The sequence below is a fragment of the Physella acuta genome, unplaced genomic scaffold, assembly GCF_028476545.2.
Source record: "Physella acuta isolate Inbredline_101_S28 unplaced genomic scaffold, ASM2847654v3 ptg000228l, whole genome shotgun sequence".
NCBI lineage: Eukaryota > Metazoa > Mollusca > Gastropoda > Physidae > Physella > Physella acuta.
The window spans coordinates 76891-95803 of record NW_026731747.1 but is presented as its reverse complement, the minus strand read 5'-3'; the positions used below and the strand labels follow the sequence as shown (position 1 = coordinate 95803).

At 42.5% G+C, this 18913-nt stretch overlaps 1 protein-coding gene across 4 annotated transcripts in view; it reads left to right on the top strand.

Annotated features, from left to right (window-relative positions):
* The window catches only part of LOC131938025 (L-lactate transporter), a 28945-nt gene continuing 10032 nt past the window's right edge, over positions 1 to 18913 (top strand). The window contains exons 1-11 of one of the 4 annotated variants that reach the window (XM_059295844.1): positions 48 to 97; positions 2211 to 2246; positions 2337 to 2511; positions 7593 to 7779; positions 10320 to 10446; positions 10935 to 11074; positions 13781 to 13904; positions 14441 to 14722; positions 15353 to 15475; positions 16025 to 16234; positions 16606 to 16705. In XM_059295844.1, coding sequence (XP_059151827.1) covers positions 2406 to 2511; positions 7593 to 7779; positions 10320 to 10446; positions 10935 to 11074; positions 13781 to 13904; positions 14441 to 14722; positions 15353 to 15475; positions 16025 to 16234; positions 16606 to 16705 — 1399 coding nt within the window. In that variant the 5' untranslated portion in view covers positions 48 to 97; positions 2211 to 2246; positions 2337 to 2405. Of the gene's footprint in view, positions 17 to 47; positions 98 to 2174; positions 2247 to 2336; positions 2512 to 7592; positions 7780 to 10319; positions 10447 to 10934; positions 11075 to 13780; positions 13905 to 14440; positions 14723 to 15352; positions 15476 to 16024; positions 16235 to 16605; positions 16706 to 18913 lie in introns of those variants that run through there. The other 3 variants (XM_059295845.1, XM_059295846.1, XM_059295843.1) reach the window with 3 other exon arrangements.

Sequence of the window (18913 nt, the reverse complement as noted above, 5' to 3'; positions counted from 1 at the left end):
TGGACGGTCGAGGCTGGTAAGTTGATGTCAAGCCAATCTGTGCGCAGAATCAATACCGACTGTTACATACGAGGACATTCGGGGAGTTAAGTCTACGGTAGACCGATGTATAGAGGCTAGACATCATTGGGACATTGTGTTTGAGACATCATTGGGACATTGTGTTTGAGACATCATTGGGACATTGTGTTTGAGACATCATTGGGACATTGTGTTTGAGACATCATTGGGACATTGTGTTTGAGACATCATTGGGACATTGTGTTTGAGACACCATTGGGACATTGTGTTTGAGACATCACAAGGACATTGTGTTTGTTACATCACAAGGACATTGTGTTTGAGACATCATTGGGACATTGTGTTTGAGACATCATTGGGACATTGTGTTTGTTACATCACAAGGACATTGTGTTTGTTACATCACAAGGACATTGTGTTTGAGACATCATTGGGACATTGTGTTTGAGACATCACAAGGACATTGTGTTTGTTACATCACAAGGACATTGTGTTTGAGACATCATTGGGACATTGTGTTTGAGACATCACAAGGACATTGTGTTTGTTACATCACAAGGACATTGTGTTTGAGACATCATTGGGACATTGTGTTTGTTACATCACAAGGACATTGTGTTTGAGACATCATTGGGACATTGTGTTTGTTACATCACAAGGACATTGTGTTTGAGACATCATTGGGACATTGTGTTTGAGACATCACAAGGACATTGTGTTTGTTACATCACAAGGACATTGTGTTTGAGACATCATTGGGACATTGTGTTTGAGACATCATTGGGACATTGTGTTTGTTACATCACAAGGACATTGTGTTTGAGACATCATTGGGACATTGTGTTTGAGACATCATTGGGACATTGTGTTTGAGACATCATTGGGACATTGTGTTTGTTACATCACAAGGACATTGTGTTTGAGACATCATTGGGACATTGTGTTTGAGACATCACAAGGACATTGTGTTTGAGACATCATTGGGACATTGTGTTTGAGACATCATTGGGACATTGTGTTTGTTACATCATTGGGACATTGTGTTTGAGACATCACAAGGACATTGTGTTTGAGACATCACAAGGACATTGTGTTTGAGACATCATTGGGACATTGTGTTTGTTACATCACAAGGACATTGTGTTTGAGACATCATTGGGACATTGTGTTTGTTACATCACAAGGACATTGTGTTTGAGACATCATTGGGACATTGTGTTTGTTACATCACAAGGACATTGTGTTTGAGACACCATTGGGACATTGTGTTTGAGACATCATTGGGACATTGTGTTTGTTACATCACAAGGACATTGTGTTTGAGACATCATTGGGACACTGTGTTTGAGACATCATTGGGACATTGTGTTTGTTACATCACAAGGACATTGTGTTTGAGACATCATTGGGACACTGTGTTTGAGACATCATTGGGACATTGTGTTTGTTACATCACAAGGACATTGTGTTTGAGACATCATTGGGACATTGTGTTTGTTACATCACAAGGACATTGTGTTTGAGACATCACAAGGACATTGTGTTTGAGACATCACAAGGACATTGTGTTTGAGACATCACAAGGACATTGTGTTTGAGACATCACAAGGACATTGTGTTTGAGACACCATTGGGACATTGTGTTTGAGACATCATTGGGACATTGTGTTTGAGACATCATTGGGACATTGTGTTTGAGACATCATTGGGACATTGTGTTTGAGACATCATTGGGACATTGTGTTTGAGACATCATTGGGACATTGTGTTTGAGACATCACAAGGACATTGTGTTTGAGACACCATTGGGACATTGTGTTTGAGACATCATTGGGACATTGTGTTTGAGACATCATTGGGACATTGTGTTTGAGACATCATTGGGACATTGTGTTTGAGACACCATTGGGACATTGTGTTTGAGACATCATTGGGACATTGTGTTTGAGACATCATTGGGACATTGTGTTTGAGACATCATTGGGACATTGTGTTTGAGACATCATTGGGACATTGTGTTTGAGACATCATTGGGACATTGTGTTTGAGACATCATTGGGACATTGTGTTTGAGACATCATTGGGACATTGTGTTTGAGACATCATTGGGACATTGTGTTTGAGACATCATTGGGACATTGTGTTTGAGACATCATTGGGACATTGTGTTTTGTGTGTTTCCAACGCAGTTTGTTGCCCCCGATGTTGACTGACACCATTTAAAGGTGTGTGTGTGTGGTGGCTCCCCTCACACAAGCACCATTAAAAGGTGTGTGTGTGTGTGGTGGCTCCCCTCACACAAGCACCATTAAAAGGTGTGTGTGTGTGTGGTGGCTCCCCTCACACAAGTACCATTAAAAGGTGTGTGTGTGTGGTAGCACACAATGCTGTACAAGACGTGCGTCACTAGGTGGCAGATTTGGAGAAGATACTTCGTCATCATTGGAGGAATATTTATTTACCTCCCTATCGGAGTTCCTTGGTATTTTGGTAAGTCCATGAACTTGAACCATTTTCTTTCTTTTTTTTTTCTTTATGGACACCACCAGCCCTGCAGGCGCCTCCCATTAGCCAGGCAGGCCTCAACACGGCTAACGCAAACACAAAAGCTACGCAACACGCAAATACAAACATAAAACAATACAAATCCAACACGCAAACACAAAAGAAAACGCTTTATCAAATGGCTTTATGAAACAAACGGCCGTGTATAAAAATGCTCTCACGCACCGCCGAACAACATGCTTTCCTGGGCGTCCGCGTCCAGTGAGAGCCTTTTATTGGTTACCTTTACTAGTATTTATGAAGAGACCCACGCTTTTCTTTATAGTTATTTAAATAGTAGTGTATTATTAGCTATTTAAAGAAAACTTTTTAGTGAATTATTACATAAAAGCTTGTTATAAAACTTTTTACAAGCTTTTATTCAACTCACTTCGTCGTCAGTCTAGATCGAAACGCAGGAGTGAAAATTCGGACACTTCTACTTGACCGATACGATTCACAGTTGGCACGTGGATCAAGACATGAAGACAATGCAATCTGAAACTAAATTTGACTTAATTGGATGCCTAATTAATTTTTTATTAATTAATTAAAATTTGGACCGAGTTAGTAGGCATGTCTATCTAACCACACCACACGCGTCATCGCGTTCAATAGCTGCGCCATCAGGTTCAATAGCTGCGCCATCACGTTCAATAGACGCGCAATGGTTTTTAGTCATGTAACACTATTGTAAATAAAACATGTAAAGTACTAAAAAAAAATTCATAAAAAACGTTTTAATAAAAAGCTTTTATGTACTAATGCACTAAAAAGTGGAAAATAAATTATACACTACTATTTAAATTACTATAAAGAAAAGCGTGGGGCATTTTAGTACCTATTGGATACCTTTACTAATATTTGAGAAGAGACCCACGCTTTTCTTTATAGTAATTTAAATAGTAGTGTATAATTTATTTTCTACTTTTTAGTGCATTAGTACATAAAAGCTTGTTATTAAAACGTTTTTACAAGCTTTTATTTAACTCACTTCCTCTGTCTGTCGTCAGTCTAGATCGAAACGTAGGAGTGAAAATTCGGACAGTTCTACTTGACCGATACGATTCACAGTTGGCACGTGGGTCAAGACATGAAGACAATGCAATCTGAAACTAAATTTGACTTAATTGGATGCCTAATTAATTTTTTATGAATTAATTAAAATTTGGACCGAATTAGTAGGCATGTCAATCCAACCACACCACACGCGTCATCACTTTCAATAGCTGCGCCATCAGGTTTAATAGCTGCGCCATCACGTTCAGTAGGCGCGCAATGGTTTTTAGTCATGTAACACTATTGTAAATAAAACATGTAAAGTACTGAAAAAAAAATTCATAAAAAAAACGTTTTAATAACAAGCTTTTATGTAATGATGCACTAAAAAGTAGAAAATAAATTATACACTACTATTTAAATTACTATAAAGAAAAGCGTGGGTCACTTTAGTACTTTACTACCTATTGGATACCTTTACTAATATTTGAGAAGAGACCCACGCTTTTCTTTATAGTAATTTAAATAGTAGTGTATAATTTATTTTCTACTTTTTAGTGCATCATTGCATAAAAGCTTGTTATTAAAAGGTTTTTTATGAATTTTTTTTATGAATTTTTTTTTATTACAAGCTTTTATTTAACTCACTTCCTCTGTCTGTCGTCAGTCTAGATCGAAACGCTGGAGTGAAAATTCGGTCACTTCTACTTGACCGATACGATTCAAATTTGACACGTGGGTCAAGACATGAAGACAATGCTATCTGAAATTAAATTTGACTTAATTGGATGCCTAATTAATTTTTTATTAATTAATTAAAAGTTGGACCGAATTAGTAGGCATGTCTATCCAACCACACCACACGCGTCATCACGTTCAATAGCTGCGCCATCACGTTCAATGGCTGCGCCATCACGTTCAGTAGGCGCGCAATGGTTTTTAGTCATGTAACTATGGTAAATAAAACATGTAAAGTACTGAAAAAAAAATTCATAAAAAAACGTTTTAATAACAAGCTTTTATGTAATAATGCACTAAAAAGTAGAAAATAAATTATAGACTACTATTTAAATAACTATAAAGAAAAGCGTGGGTGTCTTCCTTAACATTAGTAAAGGTATCCGATAGATACTAAAGTGACCCACGCTTTTCTTTATAGTTATTTAAATAGTAGTCTATAATTTATTTTCTACTTTTTAGTGCATTATTACATAAAAGCTTGTTATTAAAACGTTTTTTTTTTTTTTAAATTTTTTTATGAATTTTCAATACTGTAATTTTCTAAACATTTAAGTTGCATGAATAAAAACCATTGCGTACCGAATGAACGTGATAACGCGCGTATAATAGGGCAGAATTGTTGGGTAAGACTGCCTACTAAATTGGACAAAATTTTAATTAATTCATAAAAAAACTAATTAGGCATCCAAGTCAAATTTAATGTCAGATTGCATTCAAGTCTTGACCCACGTGCCAACTGAATCGTATATGTTTGTTAGAGGTGCCCGAAATTACGCTCGGGCGTTTCAATCTAGACCAGGGGTCTCCAAACTTTTCAGTCCGAGGGCCGCATTAACTATCAAATTTCAGTTCGGGGGCCAGTTTCTTCCATGCATGTCTTTGATTTTTCTGCGCAAAGTTCCTCAGCCATCACCAAAAAACGATTTTTCCTTGGACAAAAAAATCTCCGCGGGCCGGATTAGATGACTTCGCGGGCCGCATCGGGCCCGCGGGCCGTAGTTTGGAGACCCCTGATCTAGACTGACGACGGACAGACTGTCGACAAACTGAGGAAGCAAGTCAAATAAAAGCTTGTAATAATGAAAAAAAATGAAAAAAAAAACCTCATAAAAAACATTTTAATAACAAGCTTTTATGTAATAATGTACTTAAAAAATTCATTAAAAAACGTTTTAATAACAAGCTTTTATGTAATAATGCACTAAAAAGTAGTAAGTAAATTATACACTACTATTTAAATAACTATAAAAAAGCGTGGGTCACTTTATTATCTAGCTTTTCTTTATAGTTATTTAAATAGTAGTGTATAATTTATTTTCTACTTTCTAGTGCATTATTACATAAAAGCGTGTTATTAAAACGTTTTTTATTTTAAAAATGTCAGTACTTTAAATTTTTAAAATTTACAATAGAGTTGCATGAATAAATGCGCATCTAATGAACGTGATGACCCTAACCCTAACGTGATGAGCATTGTCTAATAGTGCGGAATAGTTTGATGACACAGCCTACTAATTTGGGCAAAATTGTAATTAATTCATAAAAAAATAATTAGGCAATCGATAAAGTCAAATTTAATGTCATGTTGCATTGTCTTCATATCTTGACACCACGACCACACACCACTACTACGCACCATTACAACTACCACACACCAGTACTACACACCTCTACCACACCACTACAGCCACCACACACCATTACAACTACCACACATCACTACATCTACCACACACCACTACCACGCACTATCACACACCACTACATCTACCACACACCACTACCACGCACCACTACCGCACACCACTACATGTACCACACACCACTACATCTACCACACACCACTACCACGCACTATCACACACCACTACATGTACCACACACCACTACATCTACCACACACCACTACCACGCACCACTATCACACACCACTACATGTACCACACACCACTACATGTACCACACACCACTACCACGCACCACTACCACACACCACTACATGTACCACACACCACTACATCTACCACACACCACTACCACACACCACTACATCTACCGCACACCACTAACACATACTACTACATCTACTACACATCACTACCACACACCGCTACCACACACCGCTACCACACACCACTACATCTACTACACATCACTACCACACACCGCTACCACACACAGCTACCACACATCACTTCTACATACCAATATCACACACCACTACCACACACCGCTACCACCACCACACACCACTACCACACAGCTACCACACATCACTTCTACATACCAATATCACACACCACTACCACACACCACTACCACACACCACTACAGCTACCACACATCATTACCACACACAGCTACCACAACCACATACTACCGCTACCACACACCGCTACCACACACCGCTACCACACACCACTACAGCTACCACACATCACTACCACTACCACACATCCCTACCACACACCACTACCACACATAGATGTTATATGTTCCTACCACTTTGGCTACATTACAGCTACATTACATTTTTATCCTTACAAAGATTTGACGTTCAATCAATTTGTATCGACCTGCCAAATGTCGCTATCGACTAACTGCTGTGCTGCACATGCCACCTTTTGAGTGGGCTGTGGCCAATTTTCTCTTGGCCACTTTCTTTTTATTTCGTATAGCTTGGCCACCTTATTTCATATAACAGAACCATCATTTTAATGTTTGAAAGTAGCTTAGCCATCTAGTTAACATTTCATGTAACTTGGCCACTTACCAATTCTTAACTTGGCCACTTACCAATTCTTAACTTGGCCACTTACCAATTCTTAACTTGGCCACTAACCAATTATTTTAGGTAACTTGGCCACTTACCAATTCTTAACTTGGCCACTTACCAATTCTTAACTTGGCCACTTACCAATTCTTAACTTGGCCACTTACCAATTCTTAACTTGGCCACTTACCAATTCTTAACTTGGCCACTAACCAATTATTACAGGTAACTTGGCCACTTACCAACTCTTAACTTGGCCACTTACCAATTCTTAACTTGGCCACCTACCAATTTTTAACTTGGCAACTAACCAATGATTTCAGGTAACTTGGCCACTAACCAATAATTTCAGGTAACTTGGCCACTTACCAATTCTTAACTTGGCCACCTACCAATTTTTAACTTGGCCACTAACCAATGATTTCAGGTAACTTGGCCACTAACCAATGATTTCAGGTAACTTGGCCACTAACCAATGATTTCAGGTAACTTGGCCACTAACCAATGATTTCAGGTAACTTGGCCACCTACATCAACTCCTACTACCACTCCAACTTGCCCACCGACCATGACGTCGTGGACCCCCAGTGGATTTTCTCCGCCTTCTTCATCACTTTCTCCCTGGCCATCATCGTCTCGGGCTACCTCAGCAACAAGTACGGCCCGAGGCTCATCGTCCTCTCCGCTATGATCATCCACAGGTTAGTGTCTATTCATACAGCACCGCCACCTTCTGTCTGTCTCCTACAGCACCGCCACCTTCTGTCTCCTACAGCACCGCCACCTTCTGTCTGTCTCCTACAGCACCGCCACCTTCTGTCTGTCTCCTACAGCACCGCCACCTTCTGTCTGTCTCCTACAGCACCACCACCTTCTGTCTGTCTCCTACAGCACCACCACCTTCTGTCTCCTACAGCACCGCCACCTTCTGTCTGTCTCCTACAGCACCGCCACCTTCTGTCTGTCTCCTACAGCACCGCAACCTTCTGTCTGTCTCCTACAGCACCGCAACCTTCTGTCTCCTACAGCACCGCCACCTTCTGTCTGTCTCCTACAGCACCGCCACCTTCTGTCTGTCTCCTACAGCACCACCACCTTCTGTCTCCTACAGCACCGCCATCTTCTGTCTCCTACAGCACCGCCACCTTCTGTCTGTCTCCTACAGCACCGCCACCTTCTGTCTCCTACAGCACCGCCACCTTCTGTCTCCTACAGCACCTTCTGTCTGTCTCCTACAGCACCGCCACCTTCTGTCTCCTACAGCACCGCCACCTTCTGTCTGTCTCCTACAGCACCTTCTGTCTGTCTCCTACAGCACCACCACCTTCTGTCTGTCTCCTACAGCACCGCCACCTTCTGTCTGTCTCCTACAGCACCACCACCTTCTGTCTGTCTCCTACAGCACCGCCACCTTCTGTCTGTCTCCTACAGCACCTTCTGTCTGTCTTCTACAGCACCACCACCTTCTGTCTGTCTCCTACAGCACCGCCACCTTCTGTCTGTCTCCTACAGCACCGCTACCTTCTGTCTGTCTCCTACAGCACCGCCACCTTCTGTCTGTCTCCTACAGCACCGCCACCTTCTGTCTGTCTCCTACAGCACCGCCACCTTCTGTCTGTCTCCTACAGCACCGCCACCTTCTGTCTGTCTCCTACAGCACCGCCACCTTCTGTCTCCTACAGCACCGCCACCTTCTGTCTGTGTCCTACAGCACCTTCTGTCTGTCTCCTACAGCACCTTCTGTCTGTCTCCTACAGCACCTTCTGTCTCCTACAGCACCGCCACCTTCTGTCTGTCTCCTACAGCACCGCAACCTTCTGTCTGTCTCCTACAGCACCGCCACCTTCTGTCTCCTACAGCACCGCCACCTTCTGTCTCCTACAGCACCGCCACCTTCTGTCTGTCTCCTACAGCACCGCCACCTTCTGTCTGTCTCCTACAGCACCGCCACCTTCTGTCTGTCTCCTACAGCACCGCCACCTTCTGTCTCCTACAGCACCGCCACCTTCTGTCTGTCTCCTACAGCACCGCCACCTTCTGTCTCCTACAGCACCGCAACCTTCTGTCTGTCTCCTACAGCACCGCCACCTTCTGTCTCCTACAGCACCGCCACCTTCTGTCTCCTACAGCACCTTCTGTCTGTCTCCTACAGCACCTTCTGTCTGTCTCCTACAGCACCGCCACCTTCTGTCTGTCTCCTACAGCACCGCCACCTTCTGTCTGTCTCCTACAGCACCTTCTGTCTGTCTCCTACAGCACCACCACCTTCTGTCTGTCTCTTTTCAGCACCGCCACCTTATGTCTGTCTCCTACAGCACCGCCACCTTCTGTCTGTCTCCTACAGCACCTTCTGTCTGTCTCCTACAGCACCGCCACCTTCTGTCTGTCTCCTACAGCACCGCCACCTTCTGTCTGTCTCCTACAGCACCTTCTGTCTGTCTCCTACAGCACCGCCACCTTCTGTCTCCTACAGCACCGCCACCTTCTGTCTCCTACAGCACCGCCACCTTCTGTCTCCTACAGCACCGCCACCTTCTGTCTCCTACAGCACCGCCACCTTCTGTCTCCTACAGCACCGCCACCTTCTGTCTCCTACAGCACCGCCACCTTCTGTCTCCTACAGCACCTTCTGTCTGTCTCCTACAGCACCGCCACCTTCTGTCTCCTACAGCACCGCCACCTTCTGTCTGTCTCCTACAGCACCGCCACCTTCTGTCTGTCTCCTACAGCACCGCCACCTTCTGTCTGTCTCCTACAGCACCTTCTGTCTGTCTCCTACAGCACCGCCACCTTCTGTCTGTCTCCTACAGCACCTTCTGTCTGTCTCCTACAGCACCGCCACCTTCTGTCTGTCTCCTACAGCACCGCCACCTTCTGTCTGTCTCCTACAGCACCGCCACCTTCTGTCTGTCTCCTACAGCACCGCCACCTTCTGTCTGTCTCCTACAGCACCGCCACCTTCTGTCTCCTACAGCACCGCCACCTTCTGTCTCCTACAGCACCGCCACCTTCTGTCTCCTACAGCACCGCCACCTTCTGTCTCCTACAGCACCGCCACCTTCTGTCTCCTACAGCACCGCCACCTTCTGTCTCCTACAGCACCTTCTGTCTGTCTCCTACAGCACCGCCACCTTCTGTCTCCTACAGCACCTTCTGTCTGTCTCCTACAGCACCGCCACCTTCTGTCTCCTACAGCACCTTCTGTCTGTCTCCTACAGCACCTTCTGTCTGTCTCCTACAGCACCGCCACCTTCTGTAGCTTCCTGGCCATCCAGCACTCAATGGTTGCCCTGATCCTGACGTTTGGAGCTGTGGGCGGGCTGGGCGCCGGACTGGCGTACGGACCTCCACTTCCTGTCGTCATTAAGGCAAGTAGAAACATCCAAGTAGACAAAACCAATTAGAGAAAAGCAAGTAGAAATATCCAAGTAGACAAAACCAATTAGAGAAAAGCAAGTAGAAATATCCAAGTAGACAAAACCAATTAGAGAAAAGCACGTAGAAATATCCAAGTAGACAAAACCAATTAGAGAAAAGCAAGTAGAAATATCCAAGTAGACAAAACCAATTAGAGAAAAGCAAGTAGGAAACATCCAAGTAGACAAAACCAATTAGAGAAAAGCAAGTAGGAAACATCCAAGTAGACAAAACCAATTAGAGAAAAGCACGTAGGAAACATCCAAGTAGACAAAACCAATTAGAGAAAAGCACGTAGAAATATCCAAGTAGACAAAACCAATTAGAGAAAAGCAAGTAGAAATATCCAAGCAGACAAATCCAATTAGAGAAAAGCAAGTAGAAATATCCAAGCAGACACTATCTGAATGAACTGAATTAGAGAATATTTTTTTCTTAGTGGATGCCACGCCGAGTGGGTCTGGCTAGTGGTGCCCTAATGACTGGCTTTGGAGGTGGGGCTGTGTTTTACAATGAGCTGGTCACTTTCTTCATCAATCCTGACAACCTCAAGCCTGACGTCAAGGGGGAACACACAACGTAAGTAGCTCTGGTCAAATTTAGTCAGCTACACGTCTGGTCAGCTTTAGTCAGCTAATATTTGATATTAGTCATATATTTCGCACACATTTTTCACACACATTTTCCACATATGTTCACATATTTGGGATCAGTGGCATCGCGAGGTCGGGTGTCACTCAGTGCGGCACCTCATTGTGTCAACCCCCCCCCTCTTAATTTTATCTGTAAATTAAATTGTGCAGTTGGTATCACCCCCCCCCCCTCACCGGTAAAGCTTTAAATTTTCACATTTAATATTCAATACTAATGATGTGTATCTATAGTCGGTTGTTAAAACAGCTGGGTGTAGCATTGTTTGCTCTATAGTTTGCATGTTTACGTCATGGTGTCACCCCCCCACCCCCCCCCCCCCCACCCCCCCCCCCCCCCCCACCCCACCGTCTTGTCGGGATTGTAATAATGGACTTAAAATACATTTAACTCTAATTAACCATTCATTTAAATTGTAAAAAAAATTATATTTATTCTATAAATCTTGCCTTTTTTTCTTTTTGTCACTTCCTAAATGGTGTCACCCGGTGTGGTCCGCACCCCCCCCCCCCCGCCTCACCTGTGTTTGGTGTGCTCTGGCTGATAGCCCTGACAATGGCCACGTTTGTAAAGTGCTGCTATAGTGCTGCTATAGTACTGCTATAGTACTGCTATAGTACTGCTATAGTACTGCTATAGTGCTGCTATAGTGCTGCTATAGTACTGCTATAGTGCTGCTATAGTGCTGCTATAGTACTGCTATAGTACTGCTATAGTACTGCTATAGTGCTGCTATAGTGCTGCTATAGTACTGCTATAGTGCTGCTATAGTACTGCTATAGTACTGCTATAGTACTGCTATAGTGCTGCTATAGTACTGCTATAGTGCTGCTATAGTGCTGCTATAGTACTGCTATAGTACTGCTATAGTGCTGCTATAGTACTACTATAGTGCTGCTATAGTGCTGCTATAGTACTGCTATGGTGCTGCTATAGTACTGCTATAGTGCTGCTATAGTACTGCTATAGTCCTGCTATACAATAAATTAATGAATTTTCTCTGAAAAACTTCTCTGCTATAGTACCATCTTCAATCAGTTGTGTCAAATACAGTGAATGCAATTGACAACTATTCGGAGGTATTATGGTACTATCCATTTTTAGCTTTATTCACTCAAATGTCCTTGTTTTACGGACGTTTAGGTTAGGTTTACTTTGTATTTGAAGTATTTCTTGTATGCATCTCTATAGTGCCGACCACACTCTCTTCATATGCTGAGGTCACAGAAACAAATGAACTCTACTTCACTTGCCCTATAGACCGTCAGGTTTGAAAAGGGAACTTTATTTTTTTGATCTCTATGTCTACTTGAAGTATTTCTTGAAGGCATCTCTACTTGAAGTATTTCTTGAAGGCATCTCTACTTGAAGTATTTCTTGAAGGCATCTCTACTTGAAGTATTTCTTGAAGGCATCTCTACTTGAAGTATTTCTTGAAGGCATCTCTACTTGAAGTATTTCTTGAAGGCATCTCTACTTGAAGTTTTTCTTGAAGGCATATCTATCTCTACTTGAAGTATTTCTTGAAGGCATCTCTACTTGAAGTATTTCTTGAAGGCATATCTATCTCTACTTGAAGTATTTCTTGAAGGCATATCTATCTCTACTTGAAGTATTTCTTGAAGGCATCTCTACTTGAAGTATTTCTTGAAGGCATCTCTACTTGAAGTATTTCTTGAAGGCATATCTATCTCTACTTGAAGTATTTCTTGAAGGCATCTCTACTTGAAGTATTTCTTGAAGGCATCTCTACTTGAAGTATTTCTTGAAGGCATCTCTACTTGAAGTATTTCTTGAAGGCATATCTATCTCTACTTGAAGTATTTCTTGAAGGCATCTCTACTTGAAGTATTTCTTGAAGGCATCTCTACTTGAAGTATTTCTTGAAGGCATCTCTACTTGAAGTATTTCTTGAAGGCATATCTATCTCTACTTGAAGTATTTCTTGAAGGCATCTCTACTTGAAGTATTTCTTGAAGGCATATCTATCTCTACTTGAAGTATTTCTTGAAGGCATATCTATCTCTACTTGAAGTATTTCTTGAAGGCATATCTATCTCTACTTGAAGTATTTCTTGAAGGCATATCTATGTCTACTTGAAGTTTTTCTTGAAGGCATATCTATCTCTACTTGAAGTATTTCTTGAAGGCATCTCTACTTGAAGTATTTCTTGAAGGCATATCTATCTCTACTTGAAGTATTTCTTGAAGGCATATCTATGTCTACTTGAAGTTTTTCTTGAAGGCATATCTATCTCTACTTGAAGTATTTCTTGAAGGCATCTCTACTTGAAGTTTTTCTTGAAGGCATATCTATCTCTACTTGAAGTATTTCTTGAAGGCATCTCTACTTGAAGTATTTCTTGAAGGCATCTCCACTTGAAGTTTTTCTTGAAGGCATATCTATCTCTACTTGATGTATTTCTTGAAGGCATATCTACTTGAAGTATTTCTTGAAGGCATATCTATCTCTACTTGAAGTATTTGTTGTTAGGGTCAGAGCTTTAGGGTCAGGGTAAGAACTGAAAGTTTTGTGTTTTGAAACTTTAGGGTCAGGGTAAGAACTGAAAGTTTTGTGTTTTGAAACTTTAGGGTCAGGGTAAGAACTGAAAGTTTTGTGTTTTGAAACTTTAGCTACTTCAGTCAGCCCAAAATCCTGGCCAAGATCCCCGTCCTATTTCTGCTGCTCGGCGCCCTGACCGTCGCCCTACAGACCGTGGGGATTCTGCTCCTGCGGCTACCCCAGGAGGGAGATGAGGTGAGGCAGGCAACGCTAAACGTCACGTAGTCATATCCAAGTAACTGATGACATACCATAAAGTAGTGACCCATGACTTACCTGCCCTAAAGTAGTGACCCATGACTTACCTGCCCTAAAGTAGTGACCCATGACTTACCTGCCCTAAAGTAGTGACCCATGACTTACCTGCCCTAAAGTAGTGACCCATGACTTACCTGCCCTAAAGTGGTGCCCATGACTTACCTGCCATAAAGTAGTGACCCATGACTTACCTGCCCTAAAGTGGTGCCCATGACTTACCTGCCCTAAAGTAGTGACCCATGACTTACCTGCCCTAAAGTAGTGACCCATGACTTACCTGCCCTAAAGTAGTGACCCATGACTTACCTGCCCTAAAGTAGTGACCCATGACTTACCTGCCATAAAGTGGTGCCCATGACTTACCTGCCATAAAGTGGTGACCCATGACTTACCTGCCATAAAGTGGTGCCCATGACTTACCTGCCCTAAAGTAATGACCGATATTGGTGACCCCCATGACTTACTTGATGCAGATTGAAGCTGTAGAAATGCAAGAAGTCATGCCGATAGTGCCAGACAAGATGGCCCCCAACAAGATGGCCCCCGACAAGATGGCCCCTGAACCCAGCACTCAGACGTCATCTATTAGAGAAGCAAATGGTGAGCAGACGACGAGGGAGAGGTCGGAGGTCAAAGTGGAGGAGGTCAGCAACAAGACACCCCTAGAGGTGCTGAAGACTTTGGACTTTTACATTTTGTGGCTGGCGCTGGCCTTCAACCACTACGGTTACATCATCAAGAACAACTATTACAAGGTCAGCTTTTTTATTACAAGGTCAGCTTTTTTATTACAAGGTCAGCTTTTTTATTACAAGGTCAGCTTTTTTATTACAAGGTCAGCTTTTTTATTACAAGGTCAGCTTTTTTATTACAAGGTCAGCTTTTTTATTACAAGGTCAGCTTTTTTATTACAAGGTCAGCTTTTTTATTACAAGGTCAGCTTTTTTATTACAAGGTCAGCTTTTTTATTACAAGGTCAGCTTTTTTATTACAAGGTCATCTTTTTTATTACAAGGTCAGCTTTTTTATTACAAGGTCAGCTTTTTTATTACAAGGTCAGCTTTTTCTTCTCGAGTCACCTGCCCTATCGCCCAACCACACCATCCCCCACAAAATGCCCAACCACACCATCCCCCACATAATGCCCAACCACACCATCCCCCACATAATGCCCAACCACACCATCCCCCACAAAATGCCCAACCACACCATCCCCCACAAAATGCCCAACCACACCATCCCCCACAAAATGCCCAACCACACCATCCCCCACAAAATGCCCAACCACACCATCCCCCACAAAATGCCCAACCACACCATCCCCCACAAAATGCCCAACCACACCATCCACACAAAATGCCCAACATTCCAGTTTTGTCTTCCAGGAGTTCGGGCAGCTGGTCATAGACAACGATCACTTCCTGACGACCACAGGGACGGTGGCCACGGTGGGCGTGTCACTGGCCCGCCTGGCCTGGGGTGTCACCACGGACTGGCTTGGAGTCAAGGTCACAGCTCACTATATGTCTCACCTTCAACTCTCATTTTTAAATGCTTGAATCACCTCTACTTTCCGCAAGTGGTGTCACCGCTTGTATCACCTCTACTTTCCGCAAGTGGTGTCACCGCTTGTATCACCTCTACTTTCCGCAAGTGGTGTCACCGCTTGTATCACCTCTACTTTCCGCAAGTGGTGTCACCGCTTGTATCACCTCTACTTTCCGCAAGTGGTGTCACCGCTTGTATCACCTCTACTTTCCGCAAGTGGTGTCACCGCTTGTATCACCTCTACTTTCCGCAAGTGGTGTCACCGCTTGTATCACCTCTACTTTCCGCAAGTGGTGTCACCGCTTGTATCACCTCTACTTTCCGCAAGTGGTGTCACCGCTTGTATCACCTCTACTTTCCGCAAGTGGTGTCACCGCTTGTATCACCTCTACTTTCCGCAAGTGGTGTCACCGCTTGTATCACCTCTACTTTCCGCAAGTGGTGTCACCGCTTGTATCACCTCTACTTTCCGCAAGTGGTGTCACCTCTAGTATCACCTCTACTTTCAGCTGACCCTGCTGGTGTTCACCACCTGTACGACAGTGGTCACCGTGTTCTGGTACTTCACCTTGTTCGTTAGCCCCGGCCTGTACATGTTCTGGGTCATCGCGGTCTCAGCCGTCTTTACCGGCGCCTTCATCCTCTTCCCCCTGGCCGCCCTCAGGTGTTTTGGTGAGCAACACTACGCCACCAACTATGGGCTCATCCTGTCTGCTCAGGTAAGTGTTTTGGTGAGCAACACTACGCCACCAACTATGGGCTCATCCTGTCTGCTCAGGTAAGTGTTTTGGTGAGCAACACTACGCCACCAACTATGGGCTCATCCTGTCTGCTCAGGTAAGTGCCCAGCTCTGTCACGTCGCTACAATGTATGACAGATGACGTCGTTACAATGTCTGACAGATGACGTCGTTACAATGTCTGACAGATGACGTCGATACAATGTCTGACAGATGACGTCGTTACAATTTCTGACAGATGACGTCGTTACAATGTCTGACAGATGACGTCGTTACAATGTCTGACAGATGACGTGTTGCCAGTTGAACACATCCCCATCCCTTACTAAACTGAGGTTGTTTCTGCTCAGATTGTGCTCAACCTGGTCTCCCCACCAATCATCAAACTTCTCCTGGTCAACTTCGGCTGGTTTTGGCTGTTTTTTAGCATTGCCTTTGTCAATTTTCTGGGTAAGACAGTAAACTAGCAGACACTAAACCAGCAGACAGTAAACGAGCAAACAGTAAACTATTCTAGCAGACAGTAAACTAAACCAGCAGACAGTAAACTAAACCAGCAGACAGTAAACTAAACTAAACCAGCAAACAGTAAACTAAACTAGCAGACAGTAAACTAAACTAAACCAGCAGACAGTAAACTAAACTAAACTAGCAGACAGTAAACTAAACCAGCAGACAGTACACTAAACCAACAGACACTAAACTAAACCAGCAGACAGTAAACTAAACTAAACCAGCAGACAGTAAACTAAACCAGCAGACAGTAAACTAAACTAAACCAGCAGACAGTAAACTAAACCAGCAGACAGTAAACTAAACCAGCAGACAGTAAACTAAACTAAACCAGCAGACAGTAAACTAGCCTAAACCAGCAGACAGTAAACTAAACTAAACTAGCAGACAGTAAACTAAACTAACAGACAGTAAACTAAACTAGCAGACAGTAAACTAAACTAACAGACAGTAAACTAAACCAGCAGACAGTAAACTAAACTAAACCAGCAGACAGTAAACTAAACTAAACCAGCAGACAGTAAACTAAACTAAACTAGCAGACAGTAAACTAAACTAAACTAGCAGACAGTAAACTAAACCAGCAGACAGTAAACTAAACTAAACCAGCAGACAGTAAACTAAACTAAACTAGCAGACAGTAAACTAAACTAACAGGCAGTAAACTAAACCAGCAGACAGTAAACTAAACTAAACCAGCAGACAGTAAACTAAACCAGCAGACAGTAAACTAAACTAAACCAGCAGACAGTAAACTAAACTAGCAGACAGTAAACTAAACTAAACCAGCAGACAGTAAACTAAACTAAACCAGCAGACAGTAAACTAAACTAAACCAGCAGACAGTAAACTAAACTAAACCAGCATACAGTAAACTAAACTAAACCAGCAGACAGTAAACTAAACTAAACCAGCAGACAGTAAACTAAACTAGCAGACAGTAAACTAAACTAAACTAGCAGACAGTAAACTAAACTAAACTAGCAGACAGTAAACTAAACCAGCAGACAGTAAACTAAACTAAACCAGCAGACAGTAAACTAAACTAAACCAGCAGACAGTAAACTAAACCAGCAGACAGTAAACTAAACTAGCAGACAGTAAACTAAACCAGCAGACAGTAAACTAAACAATCAGACAGTAAACTAAACCAGCAGACAGTAAACTAAACTAAACCAGCAGACAGTAAACTAAACTAAACCAGCAGACAGTAAACTAAACTAAACCAGCAGACAGTAAACTAAACTAAACCAGCAGACAGTAAACTAAACTAAACCAGCAGACAGTAAACTTAACCAGCAGACAGTAAACTAAACCAGCAGACAGTAAACTAAACCAGCAGACAGTAAACTAAACTAAACCAGCAGACAGTAAACTAAACTAAACCAGCAGACAGTAAACTAAACTAAACCAGCAGACAGTAAACTAAACTAAACCAGCAGACAGTAAACTAAACCAGCAGACAGTAAACTAAACTAAACCAGCAGACAGTAAACTAAACCAGCAGACAGTAAACTAAACTAAACCAGCAGACAGTAAACTAAACTAAACCAGCAGACAGTAAACTAAACCAGCAGACAGTAAACTAAACTAAACCGGCAGACAGTAAACTAAACTAAACCAGCAGACAGTAAACTAAACCAGCAGACAGTAAACTAAACTAAACAATCAGACAGTAAACTAAACCAGCAGACAGTAAACTAAACTAAACCAGCAGACAGTAAACTAAACTAAACCAGCAGACAGTAAACTAAACTAAACCAGCAGACAGTAAACTAAACTAAACCAGCAGACAGTAAACTAAACTAAACCAGCAGACAGTAAACTAAACCAGCAGACAGTAAACTTAACTAAACCAGCAGACAGTAAACTAGCCTAAACCAGCAGACAGTAAACTAAACTAAACTAGCAGACAGTAAACTAAACTAACAGACAGTAAACTAAACCAGCAGACAGTAAACTAAACTAAACCAGCAGACAGTAAACTAAACTAAACCAGCAGACAGTAAACTAAACTAGCAAACAGTAAACTAAACCAGCAGACAGTAAACTAAACTAAACCAGCAGACAGTAAACTAAACCAGCAGACAGTAAACTAAACTAAACCAGCAGACAGTAAACTAAACTAAACCAGCAGACAGTAAA